At 36.4% G+C, this 26,593-nt stretch overlaps 1 protein-coding gene across 2 annotated transcripts in view; it reads left to right on the top strand.

Annotated features, from left to right (window-relative positions):
• EGFLAM (EGF like, fibronectin type III and laminin G domains) overlaps window positions 1-26,593 on the top strand; it is a 118,706-nt gene that overhangs the window by 45,655 nt on the left and 46,458 nt on the right. For both annotated transcript variants that reach the window (XM_026666417.2, XM_087958502.1), the window contains exons 4-8: window positions 982-1,008; window positions 12,404-12,521; window positions 13,078-13,213; window positions 18,724-18,890; window positions 22,886-23,001. In XM_026666417.2, coding sequence (XP_026522202.2) covers window positions 982-1,008; window positions 12,404-12,521; window positions 13,078-13,213; window positions 18,724-18,890; window positions 22,886-23,001 — 564 coding nt within the window. The remainder of the gene's footprint in view (window positions 1-981; window positions 1,009-12,403; window positions 12,522-13,077; window positions 13,214-18,723; window positions 18,891-22,885; window positions 23,002-26,593) is intronic.

The raw sequence follows: 26,593 nt of genomic DNA, 5'->3' as shown, positions 1-26,593 counted from the left end.
AGGACTACCTGTATTCCAAATTATTGCAGAGTTGTGTATTTCAGATGCAAATCCTTCCTCTTTAATTCCAAAATCAGATACATGGAATACACATGGAAATAGGATCAATTGAAGATCTATTGTGAAACTGTTTTAAAAATCAATATAAAATCCAAAGCCAGGACTAATAGCAAAATACAGTTGTACAAATAAAGCAGTAACAAACTGCATGTACTCCAGATACCAATACAATCAAATGACTTCAAAAAAATATTGAATAAAACAATCTTTCCTAAATATTAGATATATCTCCTATCTTATATGTCGTGTGAGATTATATGTTTATTTTATGTTTTTTAAATGTTATTTCAAAACTTGTGAGGTTTTGAAAAGGAAGAATTTGGAGCAAAGTATTGAATATGTGGTTGTACTAAAATGACATGTTAATGAATCCTTTTTAGTTGGCAGCTGTATGGTTGCATCAAAAAAAGTTTGCTATGTAGAAATCTGCATGTGAAATTTTAATAGGATGGAATTAAATGTAAAATTTGTTATGGTATAAGCTGAAGAAAAGTGTGTATTTTCATTTACTGTTAGTATCCTGACAGAGAAATCCTGTTGAGTGCCTGCTAATAAATTAATCAGTTAGGATTAGATAAACAGGTTTGAATCTTATCACTAAGCTGCCTCACAGTTGTTTCTTCCATTTGATTTTCATGTAATTGTTCTGAGTGGATTTTAAAGGGGGGGTTAAAATAGCATGAGTGACCATGTGTGTTTTCTTTTGAAAGGATATATTTATGACTTTTCTTAAAAAAAGATTAATGGTGTACATCCTAGTGTAAAGTCTATTGGATGTTTAAGTCATCTTGCCTAATGTATTTTGGTTTCATTCGAGTGCATCATAAAGAGAATGTTGGCACTAAGATGTCTAATATTTTGAATAAATTAAATCAGCATGTTTTAAATCATCCTGTTTCTTAATTTTTTTTTTCCTGCTAGGGTCAGATGGATGGGCAAACAATTTTTGTAAGTACATGTATGTATGTATTTGTTTAAATGTAAACAATGTTTGTTTAAATGTAAATTCATTGTGAGAATTTGCCAATTACAAAACTTTGCATGGGTAACAAGGAATGGATATGCTTGATTTTAATTGCTGATGATGAAGAAGAACTGAAAAGTAACTTCGCTCGAGACAAAATCCCAACAAAATAAAAAAAAGGTTTCTGTGGAATACTGATTGAGAGTTCATAGAGAAACACAACTTAAACATTCATGTTCAGTATTTTCATTCAAAGTGAAATTTGTACAACACAAACCTGTATTTAAATATTAGAAATAAAGTCAATAACTGATGATCAAATTGTATTGAATTTGTTGTTTATTGCAGAGATTTTCAATCTTTTATTGCTATGTTTAGTTTCAGTTGTGACATATCCAGTCATAGTCCAGTGCATTTAAAAAGTTGTGATCTTCCCAGTTTATTTTTACAAAACAGGCTATCAAATCATACACTGCCAGATTCCATCATACAATTTTTAATAGATCAGGAAGAAAGTGTACATGTATGCATTAAAGGCTTCAGATTCAACATCTGATATTGCTAAACATTTTCTATTTTTTGTTCATGCCCTTATAGTTGGAAGATTAGAAAAGACATTTATCCAAAACTGCCAAAGAAATTGTCGGTTGGAAGAGATCATTTACAGAATATATCCCCAAGCTGACACACCAAAATTTAGCAGCCAAACAACAATATTCAGCCATAAAAATGAGTATGAATACAGGAAATAGGTATGAATAAATGGGGACAATAGGACAGGGACAGTAAGCACGATTGTGTATTTATTATTTTATTATTATTATTATTTTATTGTGCTTTTCCACCATTACACATCTCTTATATATTCATTACAACATAATACTGTGACATCGATACTTTCACGTATATCTACATACATATGTATATTTTAATTCTTATTTCTACTGTGTAGCCAACTATACCACTTATCCCAGACTGTGTAATATTCCAATTCTTCTCTATTTTGCAGTTCCAGAATTAATTTAACCATCTCTAACACCTTCTATATTCTAACACCTTCTTTATTATCATATCATTGGAAGAGGTATTATCCCATTTCCAGCTCTGTGCATAAGCAATTCTGGCCACTGTTACTATGTGCACTATGATATACTACATTTGATCTTTATACTAAATTCTCCTCTAATTATTCCTAACAAAAATATTTCAGGTTTAAACTCAATTTGGAGACCTATAATTTCCTGTAACTAATTTCTTATTTTAATCCAGTATTTCCTTGCCTTGGGACATGGCCACCACATATGAAAGAAGGTACCGTGGTTTTGTTTACACTTCCAACATTTTGGGCTTATATTAGGATATATCTTTGTTGGTCTTGCCGGTGCTAAATGCCAGCAATAAAGCATTTTTTTTGTACGCAGCAGACAGTGTTAATTTCTAATTTTTAGTCCATAATTTTTCCCATTCTTTCCCATTTTCCCATTCTTCAATGTTATGCCCACAATTCCTTGCCCAAGCTATCATGGCCCTTTTAACTATTTCTTCTTCCCTATCAAATCTTAATAAGTAATTGTACATTTTTGTTATGAATTTTCCTTCTGGTCCCAATACAATTTTGTCCAGTTGTTGTTGTTGTTCCCTATCAAAGCCATACTCTTCTAAATCCTTTTTGTACCTCACCTGTAGTCGTAAATATTGACACCTATCTATATTTATTCCTTCCTCTTTTAGTTCTTGATTTGATTTAAGCCTCCCTTGATTGCCTATCAGATGATGATGATGATGATTATCTGAGCTTGTGGGTTGGTTTCCAAATGTTTAGTTACCAGGCTAGGTAACATCTTCAGCAGAGTTTAGGGGATGTCAGTGTTGTTCTGTTTATAAAGGCTTCGTGTGGTCAGGGGGCTTGTGATGGGTCTTGTGAAGTCAGTGGGAGTCATCAGTGCGAATCTTATGAAGGGAAAGTTACATCAGATGAGGGTCATTTGGAGGTAAAGTGATGGGGGGGGGGGGTTTGCATGGGTTGGTTGAGGGTTGGTGTTTATATCAATTGATACCTTTCAATAAAATTAACTAGTCTGAAAAGGTGATACCAGCTCCTTCAGATTTTTGACTCTCATAGTTCTCCTCTTCCAATAAAGAGAACTATGAATGAATTATAATAAAGAGACACAAGGTAATTCATCCATATAGAGACTGCATATGCTTCTTCAGCTCTGAAGCTTCTTGGATGAGAAGCAAAACGTCTTTAAATAAAAACCAGAAGGTCCAGTTGCCTCTTGAAAAAAGCACTTTTGGGACATAGTTGTTTTCTAAAAACAGGATGGTGACTTATATATATATATATATATATATATATATATATATATATATATATATATATATATGTGTGTGTGTGTGTGTGTGTGTGTGTGTTTTCTTAAGTTTTCGCGGGTACTTACATGTATGGTATTCAGCTTTGTTTGGGTATTTTCCCACGTCATTTAAAAGCACAACTACAAAAGCCTGATGATGGCAGATGAGATTCTGCTGAAACGTTGCTACAACTTTAAAAGCACCACTACTATGACGTGGGAAAATACCCGAACGAATGCTGAATGCTATATATATATATATATATATATATATATATATATATATATATATATTTGATCTTTGGTTATTCGGGTTTTTCCCACCAGCGTAGATTGGAAGTATCTAGGCAAGCGATTTTCGTTTCGATGAAGTCTCATTCATCATCTTCAGGCTTCTGTCTTCAGCTCTGTTCTGTGCTTCTCAGAGTGATGTGAGCTTGCAGCTGCTTCTTCCTTTTAACTGCTAGTGGGGGTGTGACTTGATTGGGTGGGGGCTTGGCTGTGTTCTGATTCGCCAAAACCGAACACTTCAACAACAGAATAATCAGAGAAGCCATAGCGATAGAAAAACGCCCACACAGCATGAATAAACGAGATGATACCTCCCGCCTACCAGCTATTTGGAAACCCGCCTTCATGAACAAACGAGTGCCTAACATGAAGAATGACACCAGACCCACACGCACGAGGGCTACACAAGATGCTACCACCACACTTCCACATAGAAAGCAGACTCACACCCACACAGAAGATGAGACATGACCACGGACCAGAAGCTGTACCACAGCTGCATCACTACCCACTTCAAACCCCTCCGACCCATACATGAAGTGAACTGATGCCCACCATGAAGATGTGGCACGACCACGAACGCGAAGCCAAACAGCAGGATCACAGCTCACCAGCTCAAATCCCCCAGCAACTAAGACTAACCTGAGCACAACCAATCCCCCACCTGAACAGAACACACCCCCAGCCAATCAGAACACAGCCAACCCCCCAACCAATCAGAACACAGCCAAACCCCCAACCAATGAGAACACACCCCCACCCAATCAGAACACAGCCAAGCCCCCACCCAATCAAGTCACACACCCACTAGCAGTTAAAAGGAAGAAGCAACTGCAAGCTCACATTACTCCAAGAAGCACAAAGCCGAAGACACAAGCCTGAAGATGAATGAGACTTCATCAAAACGTCGCCTAGATACTTCCAATTTTATGCGGGAGAAAACCCGAATAACCAAAGATCCACATACAAATACCCGCGAAAACCTCAGAAAACAAATATATATGTATGTATGTATGTATGGAGGTATGTATGTATGTATGGAGGTATGTATGGTATGGAGGTATGGAGGTATAAGTATATGTATGTATATAGAATATGTATATGTGTGTTATATATGTATATGGGGAGATGTATACTTTCTTTTGAGAGCAGGCCACAGAATTTCATTTTTAATATGGACCACTGTGCTCACAGTAAAAATTGACAAAAAAGCTTATCTTGCCTTATGTGATCCCCTTTTATGACCTTCTGACTAGCACAGTCAATGTGGAAGCCAGATTCTTTAACAACCATGTCACTAATAACTGCTGTGATTCACTTAACAAATGTGGCAAGAAAGATCATAAAATGGGGCAAAGTTCACTTAGCAAATGTCTCACTTAGCAAAAGAAATTTTGGGCTAAATTGTAGTCATAAGCTGAGGACTCCCTGTATCTCTCCAGTGTGAGGAGACATTAGGTTGAGGAAATCTGTGGGATAATTTAGAAACAAGTGGCATCCTTATAATACAATGTATATCCTATGCATATCAGTGCTTTATGCATTTGGATTTATTCTCTCTAATTAAATATGTGGAATTTCAATCTAAAGTAGATTAAGTTTTCTACATGTTGGGCAGCTTAATCACATCTGTCTCCACATCAATCATAAAAATATATGCAGTTTAATATATTTTTTAAGACCAGCCTATAAAACTGTGCAAAAAAATAAATCTGAAAACAGTCTAAGTAAAAATGCATAAGCAAAATTATGGGGAAAAACATATCAGTGATTCTTTATTCAGTAAGGAAAAGTATATTTTATGACTGATTGAACCTTCAGAGTTTGTCACGGCTTTCATACATAGCTATCCCAGTTTCCTTGTAAACATTTAATTTTTGAACCAAAGAACCTGTGAAGAGAAATGATTAGACTTCCCCTAAACCATTTATGTCATATGAGCCTTTGATATGAAATGCACTGTTGCTGAGAAAAACTAATCTGAACTTTAACCAAGATATTAATATTGCATTGGTTATTTAATAACATCTAGCAAAGATGTTTGGTTTCCGACCCTACAGGGATAGTGACACTGGTAGATTATTTTATTTTATTTTATTGCATTGCATTCTGAATCCATTAAGCAACATTCTTTTCCAGTTTTGTCTCTGTGGGGTTATATGGCCAAAAAAATAAAGTTTTAGTTTAACTTATTGTCAGGCCTTAGAGTCTGGCAGGATATAATTCACATAAAGATATATGCGCAAGGGAGTAGAACCCATTTGTGAGAATGTGGAAGTTTCCCCCTGTTTCTTCATCCCTTCTCATCTTGTGCATAACACTTATGCCTCACAGCTATCTCTATCTCTAGTGAATGCCTAGCAGGACAAAATGTTTGTTGTTTTCCTGTTTTTCCCCTCATGAGAGATCATTTTATTTTAAAATGAGTGCTATTCCAGCAATAGCATGTGGAATAGCAAACTTGAATTTGGGAGTGCAAATCCTGGTCTTAGTGAAGAAAGACAACTGTCTTTTATTTTTTCTTATTATTTGTCTTGGAAGCATAAATAAAAAGGCAGTGGCTAGGATTGTATTCATATGATTTTGTCAAGGGAGTTAATGGGAGGAAAAAAACACCAGCACAATGAGATATTTGGCAGACAACTCACCAACTTTCTGCACCTGGAAATTCTATTTCAAGTTGTTCTAAATTTTGTATAATTTTCCATGTACTATGACTAAGATTATAAATATCTGTAAATGGGAAGGGAGGGGAAGAAGATTAAGGGGGGGGGAAATGGTTTGTAGAAGGAGCTGTCATAACTGAAATTTCCACACATATTATTTTAAAATGGGCTAGTTAGTTTTCTAGAAGAGAGAAACAAAATTCAAAATAATCTTGATAGATTAATGAAATGACACTCATTAAACTAGAAGAATGGATTGCCACAATTTTCAATCTTTGACCCTGCACTCTTCAATGTTTTTATTTATTACTTGGAGGAGGACATGGAGAGAATGCTTATTTTTTCTTATGAGATTGGCAGAGACACAAAATTTGATAGGAGAGTTAATAACCTAGAAGGCAAAACTAAAAAATAATAATAATATTTTAGTTGGAGAAGTGGACTGAGGACACAACTGAATAAAGACAGATGTAAAGTTTTGAACTTAGGACATAGAAATATGATGCCTAGATATGGGAGAGTGAATCCATGGAAATTATGGAATGGTAATTGGTTGCTAGCAAAAAGACACAGGAGTTAACATGGTTCCTAAAAAGACATTTGTTGAGTTATACCAGGAGAAGGGACAGCATAGTCTGCCTCTGAGTAGTGGGCATTGCAAGAGGCTCAGAAGAAACTCTGTCTAGCTTCTTGAGCTGTAAAGGAGACGGTAGGAGAATTGTACATTCAAAGTTGCAAGTTTGATATCAGCCTTTCCAGGTAAATCAGACAGGAAACATGACCAGATAAGATCATTCTACTTTATTAGAAAAATACATTGATAGAATATTGAAAGTCTGAAATTTCAATCCTACCTTCATCTCCTTTACAGCTTGAGAAACTAGGAAAGTTCCATTCTGAGCAGATTGCCCCACTCACTTTTCAACCACTCACTTTCTTACTATGTTACAGAGCACCTGATTATGACATCGAACATGTAAACAAGCTAAATACATTACTAACATGGGCTACATCCTGCCCATACCCTTTTATCTTTCTTGGTGATTTCAATCTACCTCATATTGACTGGACCCTAAATGATTGTACAACTGAAATCATACACACAACCTTCTACAATGCTATTACAAATCTGGGACTGGAACAACTAGTAACCAACAACACTAGACTAAACAACTGCCTCGATCTCATCTTCTGCAATAGTTTGAATTTAATTTACGGAATACAAACTAAAGAACCCTTTTCCAGTAGTGACCACAATATGATTGACTTTTGTCTCAACATACGTCCACACAAAAATCACCACAATGATGTAATCCCCAATTGTAACTTCAAAAAAGGCAACTATAATCTTATACACAACGATCTCTCATCCCTTGATTGGCAATCTCTATTCACTGGATGCAATACTGTTGAAGACCATTACAACATATTTTTACTTGAAGTCAAAAGAGTCATCAAACTATATGTACCAACAACAACTCCCAAAACAAAACAAAACAGATTACCCATATCAATAAGGAAACTTCAATCCAAAAAGAGATCACTCTGGCAGAAAAACAAATCTGGTCACGTTGCCAATTTCAAAAACCGATACAAAAATTTATGCCACCAGATAAAGACCGAATGCACCAATTATCACATTAAACAAGAGGAAAACCTTCTAAGCACAAATTCCACCCGTGCTTTTTACAATTTTGTAAACAACAAACTAAAAGACTCAAGGTCCATCCCTCCCTTGATAGGACCTGATGGTAAAGACTGCAACGACAACACCATTAAAGCCAACATCTTTAACACATTCTTCGGCTCAGTATTTGTAAACAGCAATGGATCATGCCCAGTATTTCCTAGCCGTACCACAGATAACAACAATGATCTAATACATATCGATTTCACAGAAGACAATGTTGAAAAAGCACTACGCAATCTAAAACCATCTCTATCTATTGGACCGGATGGAATATGTGCCTACTTCTTAAGAAAGCTATCCACTGCCATAGCCAAACCTCTAAGCATAATCTTTGAAAAATCTTTCAGAACCAGCTCCTTGCCTAACCTATGGTCACAAGCCACAGTCATCCCCATCTTCAAAAGGGAGACCCAAGCCTAGTTGAAAATTACAGGCCAATCTCCTTATGCTGCGTCACCTGTAAAGTCATGGAATCAATTATTAACCAATCCATCATCCTCCACTTAGAGACAAATAACCTACTCTCCAATAAACAATTTGGTTTCAGAAAAAAACTATCCTGTAATCTGCAACTCTTACACTGCAAAAACATATGGACGACACAACTCGACCAGGGCAAAGCAATAGACGCAATCTACATAGACTTCTGTAAAGCCTTTGATTCAGTGGTACACGACAAACTACTCCTAAAAATAAAATCCTATGGTATCTCTGGACAACTGAATAACTGGATAGAAGCATTCCTGTCAAACAGACAACAAATGGTCAAAATCGGGAGCGTCCTATCAAATCCAGTACCTGTCAATAGTGGTGTTCCCCAGGCAGTGTTCTAGGACCAACTCTCTTCATACTCTACATAAACGACCTCTGTGATCATATTAAGAGCAATTGCGTTCTCTTCGCTGATGATGTAAAGCTGTTCAATACCACAGACAATACTGCTACCCTACAAAAAGATATTGACTATGTATCAGAATGGTCAAACAAATGGCAACTTCAAATCTCAACAAATAAATGCTCTGTCTTACATATTGGCAAAAAAAAATCAGAAAATAAAATACAAGCTGAATAGTCAAGATCTTGTTGATGACCCAAGCTCTGTAAAGGACCTTGGAATACTCACCTCTAATGATCTAAGTGCTAGAGCCCACTGCAACTACATAGCCAAAAAGGCATTAAGAGTTGTTAACCTAATCCTACGTAGCTTTTTCTCTGGTAATATCACACTACTAACCAGAGCATACAAAACATTTGCTAGACCAATACTCAAATACAGTTCATCAGTCTGGAACCCACATTACGTATCTGATATTAGCACAATTGAGAAAGTCCAGAAATATTTCACAAGAAGAGTTCTCCACTCCTCTACTCGTTGTAGAATACCTTATGCCACCAGACTTGAAATTCTAGAACTAGAAAACCTTGAATTACGCCGTCTTCAGTCTGACTTAAGCATGGTATATAAAATCATACATTGCAATGTCCTACCTGTCAATGAATACTTCAGCTTCAACCATAACAACACAAGAGCACACAATAGATACAAACTCAAAGTAAACCGCACCAAACTTGATTGCAGGAAATACGACTTCAGCAATAGAGTGGTCAATGTCTGGAATACTCTACCCGACTCTGTAGTTTCTTCCCCAAACCCCAAAAACTTTAACCTTAGACTGTCTACTATTGACCTCACCCCTTTCCTAAGAGGCCTGTAGGGGGCGTGCATAAGCGCACCAACGTGCCTACCGTCCCTGTCCTATTGTTTCTCTTATTCTTTTATTTTTCTTATATGTACCCATTTCATGTATTCACAACTATGTATACATTTATACTTATTATCTTGTAAACAATTGGCAAATCAAATAAATAAATAAAAATAAATAAATAAAACTGTGGTTAGGCTATCTCTTATCTGTTGATTCCCTAGGTTGAAAAACTAAGTTTACAACTGGTCCTTGCACTTAGTGATTGTCACGTGGCTGAGGTTTGGGTGCTTCTGAACTAATGAGTATTTATAACCAGCCGTCATTTGATTGTCATGTAGTCACATGATTGCCATTTGTGCACATCACAACTAGCTTCTGACAAGTAGAGTGAATGGAGAAGCAAACAGTAAAATAGCAAGTTGTGTCCATGTGATATGAAAATGAAGTCATAAATCCATCACAGTCATGTGATGATGTCTTGCTTAATGACCTCATCACTTAGTGATGGAGTTGCCAGTCCCAGCTATGGTCATTAAATGAGCACTGCCTGTAAATTTAAATTAATAACATTCCTTTTTTTTTTTTTTAACCTTTTGGGGCAACATGGAACTATTTGCTCTGTGTTTTGTACAAAAGTCCAGGAGAATTTGGAAACTGCTGTCATTCATCCCTTTTTCTCTCTGAAATATGCCCGTCTGTTTTACTTGCTCTTCATAGGACTTGTTTATTTTTTCCATTCTGTGGAAGTTTATTTCTTAAAATGCAGAGACCAGAACTAGAAACTTTAGATGCATTCTGACTAATACAGAGCAGAGCAAAACAGGTACTTCTAATAAGCTTAAAACAGTATCTCTTCTTCTCTATTTTCTTCTGTTTGCAAGTTGAGAAAAATAATAAACCCACACAACATATCCCTCTCATGCTAGTTAAAAGTAATTTCAGACATATATTCATGTCTTGTCATAAATTATTCATATTTAGGTTTACAGTATTTACTTAACAATAGTGATGAAATGGGAACTCGGAGATAAATACAGAAGTACAGAATATCCATCCCAGACTTTTGAGTTGTTCTTCCAAGTGTGACATTCAATGATAAAATATTTTTCATATATAGAAAAAGTGATGCTCCTCAGACTATTGCATTGTCTCTTTGTTTGCTCTAATTGTTTGCTTGCAGTCATGTACGGTACCTGTTAAGCTCTTGGCAATCATTTTATTGAAAGTAATTCTCCTAAGCAAGATTCTCTTCTTTAGCAGAATAGAATTGAGATGAAAGATAGAATTACAAGAATTTCAGAAATGGAATTGTTTCTAGTTTGGAACCTGTTTATTCCTCAATAATTAGGTTAGGGAATTTTTCCCCAATATCTAATCAATTTCTAAAGAGTTTTTTTTTTCATAAAGGAGGACCTTGCAGAAGTTTGGTTACAAAACCCTTATACGACTATGAGCCAAGCATTAAAGTCACTCATTCTGTTGGTCTCTGGTTAATTTCCAAATCATTCATATATAATTCAAAAGAATATGATCAACTACTAATTCTATAAAACTTTCTAGAACAGAATTAATATATAAAACAACTTCTTTTCAGAAGGGAGATAATATATCCTACTTCTAGATCATATGAACCAGAATTGAATTTTGGACATTCCCTCTTCAGCAGTTTATATGAACCTGATAATTTACTCCTTATAAGGTATTTCAACAGATATGCAATAATATTGTGGTCAACCAGTTGCAATTTTAGATCTACAGAAATATATTTTACTTATTTATATAATTATATTGATAATTGGGGGTGCGATGGCTCAGTGGTTAAAGACACTGAGCTTATCGGCTGGAATGCTGGGAGCATACAAATGTGAGTAGATAAATAGGTATCACTTCAGTGAGAAGCAATAGCATATCATGTGCCTCAATGTATAGTCATGCTGGCCACATGACCACAGAAATGTCTCCAGACAATGTTGGCTCCCTACAGTAAGCACTGCCCCTTAGAGTTGGATGCAACTGGACAGGATAAATGTTTACCTTTATATCAATGGTCATATTTTAATCTCCAAATTGCTCCAATCCTGACTAACTCTGTGTGAAAGCAACAGAACAAGACATACAATATAAAGAAAGATAAATCTTAAATTTTAAGATTTAGCCGACCCCTACCAGGGTGCCAAACGCAATTAAGGGACAAATGTTTGAACGAATTAAACTCGATTGCAAAAAGTAGGCAAGATTGTGGCCCTCTATACCTTTAAGTAAGAAGATCCATCCATCCATCCATCCATCAAATTTAGGTACCATCCATCTCAATCTTAGAGTGTTCTCAGCCATCACCAAGAAAGCTTGTTGCTGAGCTCGTAAATCTTGTGAGGAGAAGAGATTCTCAAGAGGCACTTTTCTAGATATCCGGACTAGATGGGAAGATTCAATACTGGAAAGGTGCTGCCTAACACACTGTAATGCTGCACCATTTTATAGTAACTAAAATGAAATTCTACTGACAGTTGTGTGGTAGACAAGATGTTCCTTGTGAACATCTAATTTTTTGTGTTAAACATCCTAGTGTGTTCTAACATATGTTGTAAATTGATATGATTAGCTAAAATATAATTTTAGCTTTTCATTAAAAAAAAGCTCTTCATCCTTTTCTATATTTTTATGCCAAGCAGGAAGTTGTTATTGGAGATCTGAAGCCAGGGACTCTCCATAGTGTCAGCATAGGAGCTTATGGCTGGGCCGGAAGAGGCAAAGCCAGCATGCCTAGAAATATGACAACTCTATCACAAGGTAAATATTATTTGAGTAGCTTTCTATTAAGTGTGCTGACTGAGATAGAATTAATTGCAGACACTGTAAGTGTATTTCAGAAAGATACATGGGAAGTCAGGAGAACTTCAGTATAGTGCAGAAATAAGAATGAGAGAGTTATGGGAATTTCAAACGAGTCTCTGGCCAGGAGACAGGATGCAGTTACAATTGCAAATAGAATGATGAGGATTATGAAGGAGTTAAAGGAATAAATGTATTATAATATAATTTAGTATGCTTTATTGGTGCCAGTAGGGATCTCTTCAAAATTCTTCACAAGGGCATTTGGAAATTAATTCATTTTAAAACATAGGGCCATAACTATATCAATTCCTTCAGAGCAACACTTTCACTTTTTAAGTATTTTCTATATTGAATAGCAGTAACCATCCTGAGATTGAAGCAAAATTAGGAAGAAAGTTCAGTGTTGGATTATCTTTAGCATTACAATTTTACCAACGATTTCGCTTCTGCAAGCAGTTCTGAATTTTCCAAAGTGTCCAATAATGCATATACTTACTTTCTTTTCTCTTAGATAAGTGTATGCCGCCAGCTCCACCTAGTCAGCCTCAAGTCATTGTTGTTTCAGATTCAGAAGTTGCTTTATCATGGAAGCCAGGACCAAGTGAAGGAGGTTCTCCAATTGAGTACTACACCGTGGAATTTATCAGGTGATCTTGACTATGATATTTGTATGTGAGCACTTTTTCCATATATGTGGGTTCACATTTGTTTCAATCTAATGTCATTAGACTAGTATAGAATAAGTGAGTTGGAAGGGACCTTGGAGATCTTCTAGTCCAACCCCCTGCTTAGGCAGGAAATCATATACCATTTCAGACAAACAATCTCTCTCTTGTCCAATCTCTTCTTAAAAACTTCCAATGTTGGAGCATTCACAACTTCTGGAGGCACGTTGTTTTACTTATTAATTGTTTAACTATCAGAAAAGTTCTTCTTAGCTCTAGGTTATTTCTCTCCTTGATTAGTTTCCACCCATTGCTTCTTGTCCTGCCCTTAGGTCCTTTGGAGAATAGCTTGACCCCCTCTTCTTTGTGGCAGCCCTTGAGATATTGGAACACTGCTATCAGGTCACGCCTAGTCCTTCTTTTCAGCAAACTAGACATACCCAATTCCAGCAACTGTTTTTATATGTTGTAGCCATTACATTCATTAATGTAAGTGAAGCTGGTTCTTATTTAATCATTAGTTTAAATGGTTTTGCTTCAGCACAGCTTCAGAGTTCCTTTTGAGTTTTGGATCAAGTCAGTCTTGCTTCTACGTTGTTGTTTATGAAACACACATATGATACACACTGGACCTCCACAGTAGCTCATACAGAGATCTCCAAAACTCCAACCTTACTGTTACAGTGCAATATGGAAAGGTGGGCTTCTATTTAATCTGAACTCATTTCTGAACCTCTCCTGGCTGTAACTATAGAATTTTTTTGCTTCTACTTTATTTATTTATTGGTGGCCCAACTCTAGTAGACTCTGCTTAAGGATGAATCAGTTGGGTATATAGAAAATTCCCATGTAAACTCATACCTATATTTTATGTTAAATTGGGTTGTTCCACTGATGGGATGTTCTCTGAAACACTGGAGGATGAGATCTTTTGTCAGTTTTCTGAAAACAGGAATACCTGTTTTAATACCAGTGTCAGCCATTCAGTTCCATTTCTTCTTTAGTGGCAATTAAAAATTTAAAAAGTATATAAATGTAGGCAGATTTTTTTTATCTTAATTAAGAATGCCTGGTTTCATCAAATTTTTTAAATTAGAAGTGTTTATTAGATTTATTAAACAAAAATGTTAGTGACTTAAGTTGTTTCATTATGGTTGTTGGGAAAAGTCAGCGTGGTTATATGGTCTTCTTCAATTCTATGCTCTTCAGCTGGCTATATGTTCTGCAGGTGAATTTAGCTGAGTGGTTTTCAATTTCTTTTGTGTGTGTAATGGTTTTGCTAAAAACCTGAAGTGTCAGTTTTTAGAAAAACCATCGTAAAACATAGTTATGCAACCATAGGATGTTGCAAATGGTCATAAATGTGGCTATGTTGTCAAGTTCCTGAAATTCGAGAACCGACCATTGGAACTTTGAATTCCCATGTTGTAAGAAGCCCCAAGTTAGATCTGTCATAACTTCAAAGAGTCACTCAATGACCAGGTGTACATCAAGGGATACCTGTATTGCTATCCTTTGCATCACTCAAAGTCAGGTGTGGCTGTTGGATTGAAGAAAGTTAAACAGCCCTGCCCAAGAATGTATTAGAATTTCCAAAACTTCCACAGAAGGTCTTCCTTATATCTCGGTAAAGATCAAGTATGAGGAGGGAGAATACAAAAGGCTGTAACAGAATTCTTGCCTATGTTATCCTTTTCTTTTTCATGTTTTGCTGTAGCAGGGAAATTCAAATGAATGCCAAAGTATTGTAACTGTGCAAAGTATTGTATTGTGCAATTGCCATTGTAGGTTCCTCTTGCCAGCAGGGAATTTTTGTAGCTTGTTTGGTATCATGTCTAAACTGGAATCCTCTAGGATTGTTGGATCCTTGGGAGTCAAGCAAGGATTCAGAATTGAATGTTTGCTTATTGTTTCCCAATTGGGCAGGATTCTTCGTAAGTTCAATATCATTTTAAGAATAGAAGTTTTCAGTAGTGAGAGGAAATGAATCACAATCCTCTATAAAATGAAGAGAACTATTCAAAGAGTTTAAAGAAAAGGGAACAGACATTTTTAATTATGAGAAACAGAGGAATCCTTTGAGGTTTGGATCCACATGAAAAGCCAAGTAGTCAAATAGTTAAGTGGCCCTTAGTGGATCAAGGGAATTTGTTAGGAGAAATTTCTTTAAGAAAAAGATGACAATATTTTGCAATTGAGTCAGTTTTGTTAGTCTGTTTTACAGAGATTTAGGTTTATTTTTATTTTTTTACAAAAATACTTTTTGTTGTCTCCTGTAGCTGGAGAAATTGGTTTCTCAAGTTCACAGAACTGGACAAAGCTGAAACAAACAGTTCCAAATTGCTCTCTTTTTTATTTCAGAGTACACCCTTCTTGCTCAATAGAAATGACCTTCAGATGATTAAATCATTTTTATATTAACTGATTAGAAAAAGCCAGATGAGTCTATTTTGACAGCATCTCTGGGCTACAAATAAAACAAACACACAAACAAAAAACCCCACACAAAATATCTCTCTTGTGCTACAGTTTTTATTAGAATGCTTCCAAAAATGTTTGCAGCTGGTTTCTTATGTAAACAATAGTACATTTAATACTTGAAAGTTATTTCCTGCAGTAAATATTTCAGGGATGTCAGACTAAATGGGACAGCAATTTAGTCTTATGTGTCAAAGTCTTTCAGTCTTTGTTATGTTCAGCCATTTCCGTAGGAAGGACTTCAGCAAGTTCAAGGGAGTAAAAATTGCAGTTGTGTCATTTATATTGAACAATGATCCCATGGGAATCTCTATTTATCCCTGGAGTGCTCAGCACTGGTAGGATGTTCACATGTCAATAATTTTGTTTTTCCTCTGCAAGTATCCAGCAAGTTTGATTCCTATATCCTTTGGGTCTGCTTTTGATTTAGCGTTCTTTCTGGACACCAGAAATTTAAAATATAGAGTTCAGCAAACCAAGGAAAGCCGTAGCAGAATTTCTTGTTGGAGTGAGAATATAGCCAGAGAACTAAAGATACCCTGACATAAAAGTCACTGGAGAAGACATAGCCACTTATTCATCACTGGAGGACAGAAATGTTTCCCTTAAAAAAAATTAATTAAAAAAATCCTCAAATGAAAATGACCATGATAATGCAAATTTAGGGTTTTTATTTTCTTCTGTATTACTGTAATTACATTGTTGCCTGCATTGAAGCAGAGCTATTTTAAAATGCTTTGATAAGTTTAAAAATAATAGCTAAAACCTAAATAAACAAAATCTTCTCTTGAATGGCTATATAAGCATAGTTATGCTTCCTAACTGGATCTTGCCAATCATCTTGTCAATCAATTAGAATAGAATAGAATAGAATAGAATAGAATAGAATAGAATAGAATAGAATAGAATAGAATAGAATAGAATACTTTATTGGCCAAGTGTGATTGGACACACAAGGAATTTGTCTTAGTGCAAATGCTGTCAGTGTACATAAAAGAAAAGATACATTTGTCAAGAATCTTAAGGTACAACACTTAATGATAGTCATATGGTACCAATAAGCAATCAAATCATACTAGGAAACAGTCAATAAAAATCATTAGGATACAAGCAACAAGGTTACAGTCATACAAGGTTACAGTCACAAGTAGGAGGAGATGGGTGAAAGGATGAGAAGATTAATAGTAATAGTAATAGTAGTGCAGACTTTGTAAATAGTTAAACAGTGTTGAGGGAATTATTTGTTTAGCAGAGTGATGGCTTTCGGGGAAAAAAACTGTCCTTGTGTCTAGTTGTTCTGGTGTGCAGTGTTCTATAGCATTGTTTTGAGGGTAGGAGTTGAGACAGTTTATGTCCAGAATGTGAGGGGTCTGTAAATATTTTCACAGCCCTCTTTTTGACTCGTGCAGTATATAGATCCTCAATGGAAGTTAGGTTGGTAGTAATTGTTTTTTCTGCAGTCCGAATTACTCTCTGAAGTCTGTATCTGTCTTGATGGGTTGCAGAACCAAACCACACAGTTATAGAGGGGCAGATGAGAGACTCAGGATTTGGTTTTGGCTAGTCTAAAGAAAAGAAGGACTAGGGGAGACATGATAGTAGTATTCCAGTATTTGAGAGTCTGCCACAAAGAGGAGGAGATCAATTTATTTTCCAAAGCACCAGAAGGCAAGACAAAAAAACAATGGATGGGAAGTAATCAAGGAGAGAAGCAACCTGGAATTAAGGAGAAATTTCCTCACAGTGAGGACAATTAAGTGGAACAGCTTGTCTTCAGACATTCTGGGTGCTCTATCACTGGAGGTTTTTAATAAGAGACTGAACAGTCACTTGTCTGAAATGGTATAGGATCTCCTGCTTAAGCAGGGGGCTGGACTAGAAGACCTCCAAGGTCCCTCCCAGCTGATTCTTCCTATTCTTATTCTGATCTAGTTTATAGTATATGACGTGATTAACTTAGCCAACAATCATTCTGTTAGGTTGCAACAGAAGAAATTGAAAAGCAAGGCCATTGCATCAGCTTGGTGGAGAATGGCAGAGCCCTTCCTTTTCTTGATAAGTTTCCATTCCAGCTGACCAACATAACAGGAGTGTTGACCAGAGGTGGTATTCAGCAGGTTCTGACCAGTTCTGGAGAAGCAGAAATTTTGGGTAGTTCAGAGAACCGGCAAATACCACCTCTGGCTGGAGATTTTACAGTATCCTTCCCTTGCCACGCCCACTAAGCCATGCCCACAGAACTGATAGTAAAAATTTTTGAATCCCACCACTGGTGTTGACTTGGCCTTTGACTGGCATTTTGCTCTCAACAGTACATGGGACCAGCAAAAAGAGGTTAATGACGTGACATTAAAAAATATTTAATTTAATTCACTTTCAAATATGATTTAATTCAAATTAATTCAATAAAGTTAAACATGATTTTGCCTCATATGTTTAATTTTTTTTCTTCTGTTACATAAAAATGGTACTTTGTGATGATTTATTTAAGGGTTTTTGGAAATGCATAAAAAAAATCTTGGGGCTGATATCTGTATTATGATAACTATTGTAAGAAAACCTCAATTTGACACACTGATGCCCAGAGCCGCCTCTTTTCCCCTTCCTCTTCCTTTTCCTTTTTCTGTTGGCTAATTTAAGTTTTAGGTCTGTGGACAGGAACTGCCTTATTGTACTGATTGCATGCAAATTGCTCTGAGAGCCTTTTCACATGGCAAATAGGTTATCAATGTTTTAAATAAATAACTCTTATGTGGTTGTTGTTCCTGTTGTTGTTTTGCATGAAGTAGGAATGGGATTCTGAGGTTTAATTTTTCATGCTTACCAAAATCAAAACAATCAAGAGACACCCAACAAGCATAAAACCCTTAAATTATTTAATTAAATTTCACATTCACAATTCATATTAGAATAGCAAATTTAGCAAATGTTCGATATTGGCAAATGTTTGGCTCTTGCTGATTGACTAAACTCGTTTTAATTACATTTTGGGCTCTTCGTTTCATCCCAATCAGACCCGATCTTGATACCAATTGGACAGCAATTAAAGAGCAGATCCAGATGGACTCTATGATCCTGAAGGGGCTGACTCCAAACGTCAAGTATCAGTTTGCCATCCGAGCTACAAATTCATATGGGCCCAGTTTGCCAAGCATTGCCAGTGAAATAATCAGAATGTTCCGTGAGTAGACAATCTTACATATATTGCTGAGCGCTGAAAATGTTGTGGCTGATCAAAAAACTTTCTCTGGCTACTAACTATTTTGAAAAATCAACTTTCCTTGCTTCCTTCATTGGCTCAACATCTGAGTTCTGGAAAAGCCAAACATAGGTATAATTCAAGAAAATGCAAGCCCCATCCTTCTTCTTTCACTACATAACTATATTTCATAGTTAAGCATGGCACATGTGTGGGACAACAACTGTTCGCTGGAACAGATTAAATATTGCATAGGATCCATCAGAGTAACGATTCCTTAGAAATAAAAGATAAAATAAAAGCAAGTTCCCAAATAATTAGCATTAGCATTAAGAATCTGCTATTTTTGTGTGTGTGTTGTCGTTTAACTAGTTTTTAATCCGTTTATACTAGTTTTTAATCCAAACCTTCTTTTCATTAGTTTCTTCATTTTTTTATTTCCATTGCTTTTTATTCTGATATCATTAGACTAGGTCTCATAATATCATGAATTGTTTTGATTATTTTGGTGTCTTGTGCTTAAATTAAACTTTCAAAGAGAATGTTTATGGAAACCTCCTAAAGATATAATAGTCATTTATAGTTTTGGCCAGAAGGTCATAAATCCTTGTTACTGGGTGCACATTTTTTTCCTGACATCCTGTTTATCTGTAGATGAAAATATTTTCAGAACTTTCACAATTAAGGGTGAGACATTTGATGTACTACAGTTGGTCGGCTATTTTCTAAAGCAAGGAAACAATGGTTGGTGGTTCCCACAATATTGATTTGTTACTGAAAAATCCAATGTAACCTTCATTACTCTTTCCCTGAACCAATCCCCTTGAGGGATCAGAGAAGCAGATTTGATTCACAGTGACTGGTATTACGCAGAATAATGGACAGCTAAGAAGTTTAACCTGCCCTAGTGACATTTCTACTTCAATCCTTCTTAAAGAGATTATTAATTCCCATGTATGCCTATGGAGAATAGTAACAATCACCTTTGGAAACATTACCTAACAGAGAAGGAAAAAACTGCCATTCCCCAGTTATTCTGTTTCATTCAGTCTTTAGCATAAGGGGAACGTGAGTGCAGAAAAATATCAATATTCAATTAAAAATGCCTTCATATTTACAATATGAACACTTAGCCTTGCTGTATCTAAACTTCAGGATAATGTCAGTGTTCCAGCAAATGTCATTCCAATCAGTAACTCCGACACAAACATATCTCAAAAGTACCTTTATTAGAATAGCACCTGGCACATCTGTGTAATCCCGAATGTAATAGTTTTTGGGCTTTCCACAATTCCCCAAACTACAAATCTATCTGCCCTTGGTTGTCATCATATCACATGGCCCAATCACGATCCATCCAAAAGTAAGATCCTTACTTCATCCTGCGCCATACTAAATGACCTTGAATTAACGAAAGAATGTTATTTTGTCTATTTAGAGCTACTTAATTCAAATCACCCCCCTCCCACTTTCTCAGGCTATATGGCAGCGTGGAATATGGCTTCCAAAGCTGACACCATCGTAATAAATGGCATTTTGCAGATAATAATAGCAAAGAAAGTAAAATACTTCAGTGAGCACACTTTCTAGTATATGGGATAAACTTTATTTGGTGACAGATGCTACAGGACATGAGCATAGCAGGGCTGTTACACATATCCAGTGTTTTAGTAAAACTAATTAGTAACACTAATGTTTCCATTCCCAAGGCCAACAAGTTAGTCACTGGACACTGAGACACTTCTTTTCATTTTGTTATAGCCATTAGACAGAATCTCCTTGTGTAGACCAAGAATTCAATTACTTTTCAAATATGACTAACTTCTGATATTAACTCTTTTATAAGATGGCTTCAGGACTTTTTGAAGTTCTTGAACTGAATTGCCACCTAAATTAACAACAGCAAAAGACTTAACCAGGTTCTTACTTGTTAGAATTGGATTGATTAACCTAACCTTTTATAGATGTTAAAATGGATGTTTTTCTTCTCAATACCTTCTGTAGAGTCCCTCCCTCGCTGTCCTTTCAATTTCATTGTACACATGTTGTGCATTGACAATAAATGTTTGTTTGATTGATTGATTTGATTGATACAGAACTACACAGATGGAAGTATGCCTTAAAAGTGGTAATGTTCATTGCACACTGAAGATGTGTACCAAAATAAGTTCCAGTGAGCTATGGGATGTCCTTCATGGCACTTTTACAACATTTGATATTTCAAGAATGAAATATACTTCCCTACAATTGGTCTGTTAGGCTCATAAATTATTTCTAATATTGGGAATGCAATATCTATATTTTAAATATTCAGCTTTAAAGAAAACCACAAAACAACAGAACTAAAAAAGGAAAAGGAAATACAAAAAGACGTTTAAAAAAACACCAATAATATACAGGAGGCAAACAGATAAAAACTTGTATTGCAATAAAAACACAAGAACATAAAATTAACCCAATCTTTGCCTTTATCCACAAACTGGATAAGGGCAAAGGGCCAAATTTTTACAAATAATCACTGCATAAATGCTAAGCCAACCTTTTTGATATCAGGTACCAGTTTCATGGAAGACAATTTTTCCACAAATAGGGGCTGAAGTGGTTTTGGTTTCACCCACTCGCTCACCACTCACCTCCAGCTGTGCAGCCTGATTCCTAACAGGCCTCAGATCTTTACCCATCTGGGGATTGGCGACCCCTGCCCTAAACTATTGTAAAATGAAGAAATAAAGTGATTTATTAAATGATTTTCATGATACATGAATTATATTCATATTCAGCAAAGAATAATAATCCAGCATTCTAATGTACAACTGTTCCACCAATGTCCAAAAGGATATGTTGACTTGACTTTCATTTCTACTGTGTACATCATCTTATTTGTTATAGTCTAGTATAATTATTGTTTTCTGAAATCATATCTGGAACTTCTTCTTTGTTCCCACAACTAAATTAAGGTTTATCTTGCCAATGTTTTGGTATTATGAAGTAAGAATTATACATTATTTAGTGAAGCATGCAAACCAGCATTTGCGTTTCCTGCGTCGAATGAGGAGAACACCACTTTCTCCTTCTGTCCTGGCCACTTTTTACAGAGGCAGGATTGAGAGCATTTTAACAAACTGCATCACTGTTTGGTTTGGTGCCTCAGATAGAAAGTCCATACAGAGAGTGGTAAGGACAGCTGAGAAGCTCGCTTCCCATCATAAAGGATATTGCTTATAACTGCTATGTGTTTGGAGACCCCACACACCCACTTCACAGTCTGTTTCTGTTGCTCCTCTCTGGGAGGAAGTTTCAAAGTATCTTTAGCAGGACTACTAGATTCTGTAACAGCTTTGTTCCTTATACCATCCGTCTTGTAAATTTGCAGGATTCTTTTTTTGTTGCCATGTATATGTATACATCCGAACTAGACTGTGATGTTTCTGTGTGTCATATATGTGTGGGTATATGCATAATAGTTATCTTTTGAGAGCTGAATGCAAAAAAAAATTTCATTTTAATGTATGCTGATTAGTGTACATTTAAAGTGACAATAAAGTTCTGTTCTGTTCTACTCTACTCTACTCTACACTCTATTCTACGCTATGCTACACTACTCTACTCTACTCTACTCTACTCTACTCTACTCTACTCACCATGGTGGCACAGTGGTTAGAATGCAGTACTGCAGGCTACTTCTGCTGGCTGCCAGCAGTTTGGCAGTTCGAGTCTCACAGCTCAAGATTGAGTCAGTCTTCCATTCTTCTAAGGATCCAGATTGTTGGGGGCAATATACTGACTCTGTAAACCACTTAGAGAGGGCTGTAAAGCAGTATATAAGTCTTATGCTATTGCTATTCCATTCTATTCTATTCTATTCATTTCTCAAAGACATTTCTCCAGTAATGCCAGTTTTACTGCATTTACCTTATATGAAAATGACACTATATCAAAAACATACATTTGTGACTATACCAGTTTTATCTTCTCAGACCCAGAAGTGTTAGGGAGTGGAAGCTATGGACATCCATACATGACTGAGTCTGGAAATGGAGATGATGACGGAATTGACATTGATGATTCAGACTATGACATTTATATCGATCAGGTACATCCCAATGTCTCACTCTGGCATTTTGGTTGCTTAACATTTTCAGTGCAGTATTTAATCAAGAACACCTAAATAGAGATCAAATACAAGTCTATCGACAAATATATGTTCTGAGGCTATCTTAAGTATTCGTTTGCATTTGACTCAGTCTGAACATTTTCTTCCTTCTCTGATGTTCTGAAGCCTTTGATTTTTTTCCCCCAGACATATTTGTTTTCACTGAAACAAACCAAATGAGGGGGAAGAGAGTAATTGCTTCAAAGGGAAGCTGAGCAAAGTTTTCCTTTACACAACTGAAGCCTGCCTTTTGCATAACTTCTGTTTCATTTATTCCAGGGCTGCATCAGGGCTGTGGTTGCCCTCAGGGGGCCAGGTGGGTGTGGCCGACTGGGCGTGTATGTTGACTAGGTGGGTGTGGCCAGCTTGACACCACTCCCCAAATCGCTGGCATGTTTCCTCTTTGCACTGGGTAGACCGGGCCGAAGCGATATGGGTAGACAAGGGCAAAGTGGTATGGGCCAACCCTTTAGATTTTCCAGGACAGCCCTGCAGGCCAGATCCAACTACATCACAGGCCAGATCTGGCCTGTGGGACTTGAGTTTGACACCCCTGATTTATACTGATTTTATTTCAACCAAAAGTACCTCAACATTCTCCTCCCCTTCTAGTAGCTGAAGAAGCTCATTGTTAGTAGAGGAAGAAAAACATTATTATTTTTTCTTCTTCATATTTTTAAAATTGCAGTAGTATATTGTGGCAGCTATCCAGGCCACCTCTGTCATTAGACAGAATGAGGCAGTAGACTCAGGTGATGGATGCTAATGGGGCAGGAGCAATACCAAGACTCCAGAAGAAAGAACAGCCTGATTTGGTGTTAAGCTAGTGGGTTAACTTCAGGTATACGTAGTAGAGGGCACTTTTCCATTGGCACTGTTGAGTAGTCAGCTCGGTTGCTAACCTACTGGGCTCTAGAGGTTTTAATTAACCTTTGGATTTAATCCTTTGCATCAAAGGCTTTTGTTATTTGCATCAAAGACCTTCTTCCTGGGAAATTAGATAGTGGCCATCATTTAAATACAGGTAGTCTTCGACATACAACAGTTCATTTAGCGGATCATTCAGCACCACTGAAAAAATTGACTTATGACTGTTTTTCACACTGACAACCATTGTAGTATCCCCATGGTCACGTGATCGAAATTCAAATGCTCGCTAACTGGCTCATATTTATGACGGTTGTAATGTCCCAGAGTCATGTGATCCCCTTTTGTGAACTTCTGACAAGAAGAAGGAAGCCAGATTCACTTAACAAACGTGTGACTAACTGAATAAATGCAGTGATTCATTTAACAACAGTGGCAGGAAAAGTCATCAAATGGGGCAAAATTCACTTAACGAAGGTCTTACTTAGGAACAGAAATTTTGGGCTCAATTACGATTGTGAGTTGAGGGCTACCTGTATAAAGAAAAGTATGTAAAGAAAAAATGTACCGAGTGCCTTTTCCTTTGTGGGGATGGGGTTTGTAAAAAAAAAAGGAAACTATCAGGGGAAAATAAAATAGAATAGAAATAGAATAGAACAGAACAGAACAGAACAGAACAGTATAGAATAGAATAGAATACTTTATTGGCCAAGTTTGATTGGACACACAAGGAATTTGTCTTGGTGTAAATACTCTCAGTATACATAAAAGAAAAGATACATTCGTCAAGAATCATAAAGTACAATAGTCATAGGATACAATAAGCAATCAAATCATACTAGGAAACAGTCAATATAAATCATAAGGATACAAGTGACAAAGTTACAGTTATACAGTCACAAGTGGGAGGGGATGGGTTATAAGAAGTGATGAGAAGTTTAACAGTAATAATAGTGCAGACTTTGTAAATAGTTTGACAGTGTTGAGAGAATTATTTGTTTAGCAGAGTGATGGCTTTCAGGAAAAAACTGTCCTTGTGTCTAGTTGTTCTGGTGTGCAGTGCTCTATAGCGTTGTTTTGAGGGAAGGAGTTGAAACAGTTTATGTCCGGGATGTGAGGAGTCTGTAGATATTTTCACAGCCCTCTTTTTCACTCATGCAGTATACAGGTCCTTGATTGAAGGCAGGTGGGTAGTAATTGTTTTTTTCTGCAGTCCTAATTATTATTAATAATAAAAAAAGTCTTTTGGGAAAAAAAATTCAGGTTAGCTTTGCATTCCAAAACATTTTCACTCCAAAGTTAGAGATTGCAGAGAGCATCCCGATCTCCGATCTCCCTATTCATTCAGAGAAAATATGAATAGACTGTTATCTTATCATAATATTCCTGAAGGACAGGCCAAACTTCACAGCCATGGGAGGTGATTCATGATAGGATAAGGGAGATGTGTGAAGCTTCTTTACACTGAGTGTTGGCACTGTCATTTCAAGATCTTGGACAAAAATATTTCCTATGCTTGCTATATGAGATGCTTTGAATAGAGATATTATGGTTGGAGCATACGGCTTTTTACAGGCGTGTGTTTTCCTGAGCTATATCTCTTCAGTCACATCAATAGAAGATTCATAGTTATTGTGCTTTGTAAGAAAGGATATTCCTTCCTTGACTGCTATTGCTTATGTTCCACGGGAATAAAAACTGCAATAATTTTAGCTTTTTTGAAGTCATAGTCAGTAGGCCACATTGAAGTGCTATCCATCACTTCTTTAACTGACAGAAATATGTAGCCCAAGTTGCTGGATCTTATTCTGTCACAATAATTAGACTGGTAAAGTGACACTGTCCTTAAATTTTAATGCAAAACAAGTAAGGAAAGCAGATGCAGATCTCATGGGTGTATGAAACCATACGAAATAATGGAAATGTGCTCACTGGGGACAAAACCAGCAAAGCATACTTGGTAGAACCCTGATCTCTTTCCCATGTCTAACACAGGCCTAATGCTCTCTCAAAAGCCCCATGTTTCTAAAAAGAACATTAAAATGTTATTTTTAAAAAAAAAAAAAGGTGTTAAACTGGTGTATATAAAGTCTTCTTCATAAGCTTTTGAGAAAACACTGATCAGACATTACATGGTCAGATATGTGTCAGGGTTCCATGTAATACAGCCATAGCAATCAGAACTCTGAGGCAAGCAGATTCCTCAAAGAACAGGTTTATTGGACATATCATACTGGCACATACTGGTGAAAACCGACTCTAAAAATCCCCCTGGTTTTCACCTAATTAAAAGTAAAGTTTCCCACCCTCTCCCAAACAATCAGTCACATGGTCCAATCAAGGTGCTGTCCGGTTGCTTGGCAACTTTATTCCTCCTCTTTTCAGCCACCTATGGGAAAGTCATTCATTCTCAGGGGAAACTATTTTGTTTTGTCTACAAAACCCCAGCTATCTCTATTCCCTCCTCCCTGACTGAGGCCATCTTGGAGGCTTCAGTGTTGCCAATATGTCTATGAAAGCCAAGTGCTTTCTCTCTTCTTGCAGTCCCAGCCAAGATAGTTATGAAATCCAGTGCCCCAGTGGTTGGAGGAGAGGGTATTTAAACTGTGAAATAAAGGCAATGTCATGAGCCATGTCATATAAAAATAATTACCAGGACATATTT

The sequence above is a fragment of the Notechis scutatus genome, chromosome 2, assembly GCF_049901735.1.
Source record: "Notechis scutatus isolate UNSWTSFEM ecotype Mainland chromosome 2, rNotScu1.2, whole genome shotgun sequence".
Taxonomy (NCBI): Eukaryota; Metazoa; Chordata; class Lepidosauria; order Squamata; family Elapidae; genus Notechis; species Notechis scutatus.
The sequence above is the reverse complement of the archived record's forward strand: the minus strand, read 5'-3'. Positions and strand labels throughout refer to the sequence as shown.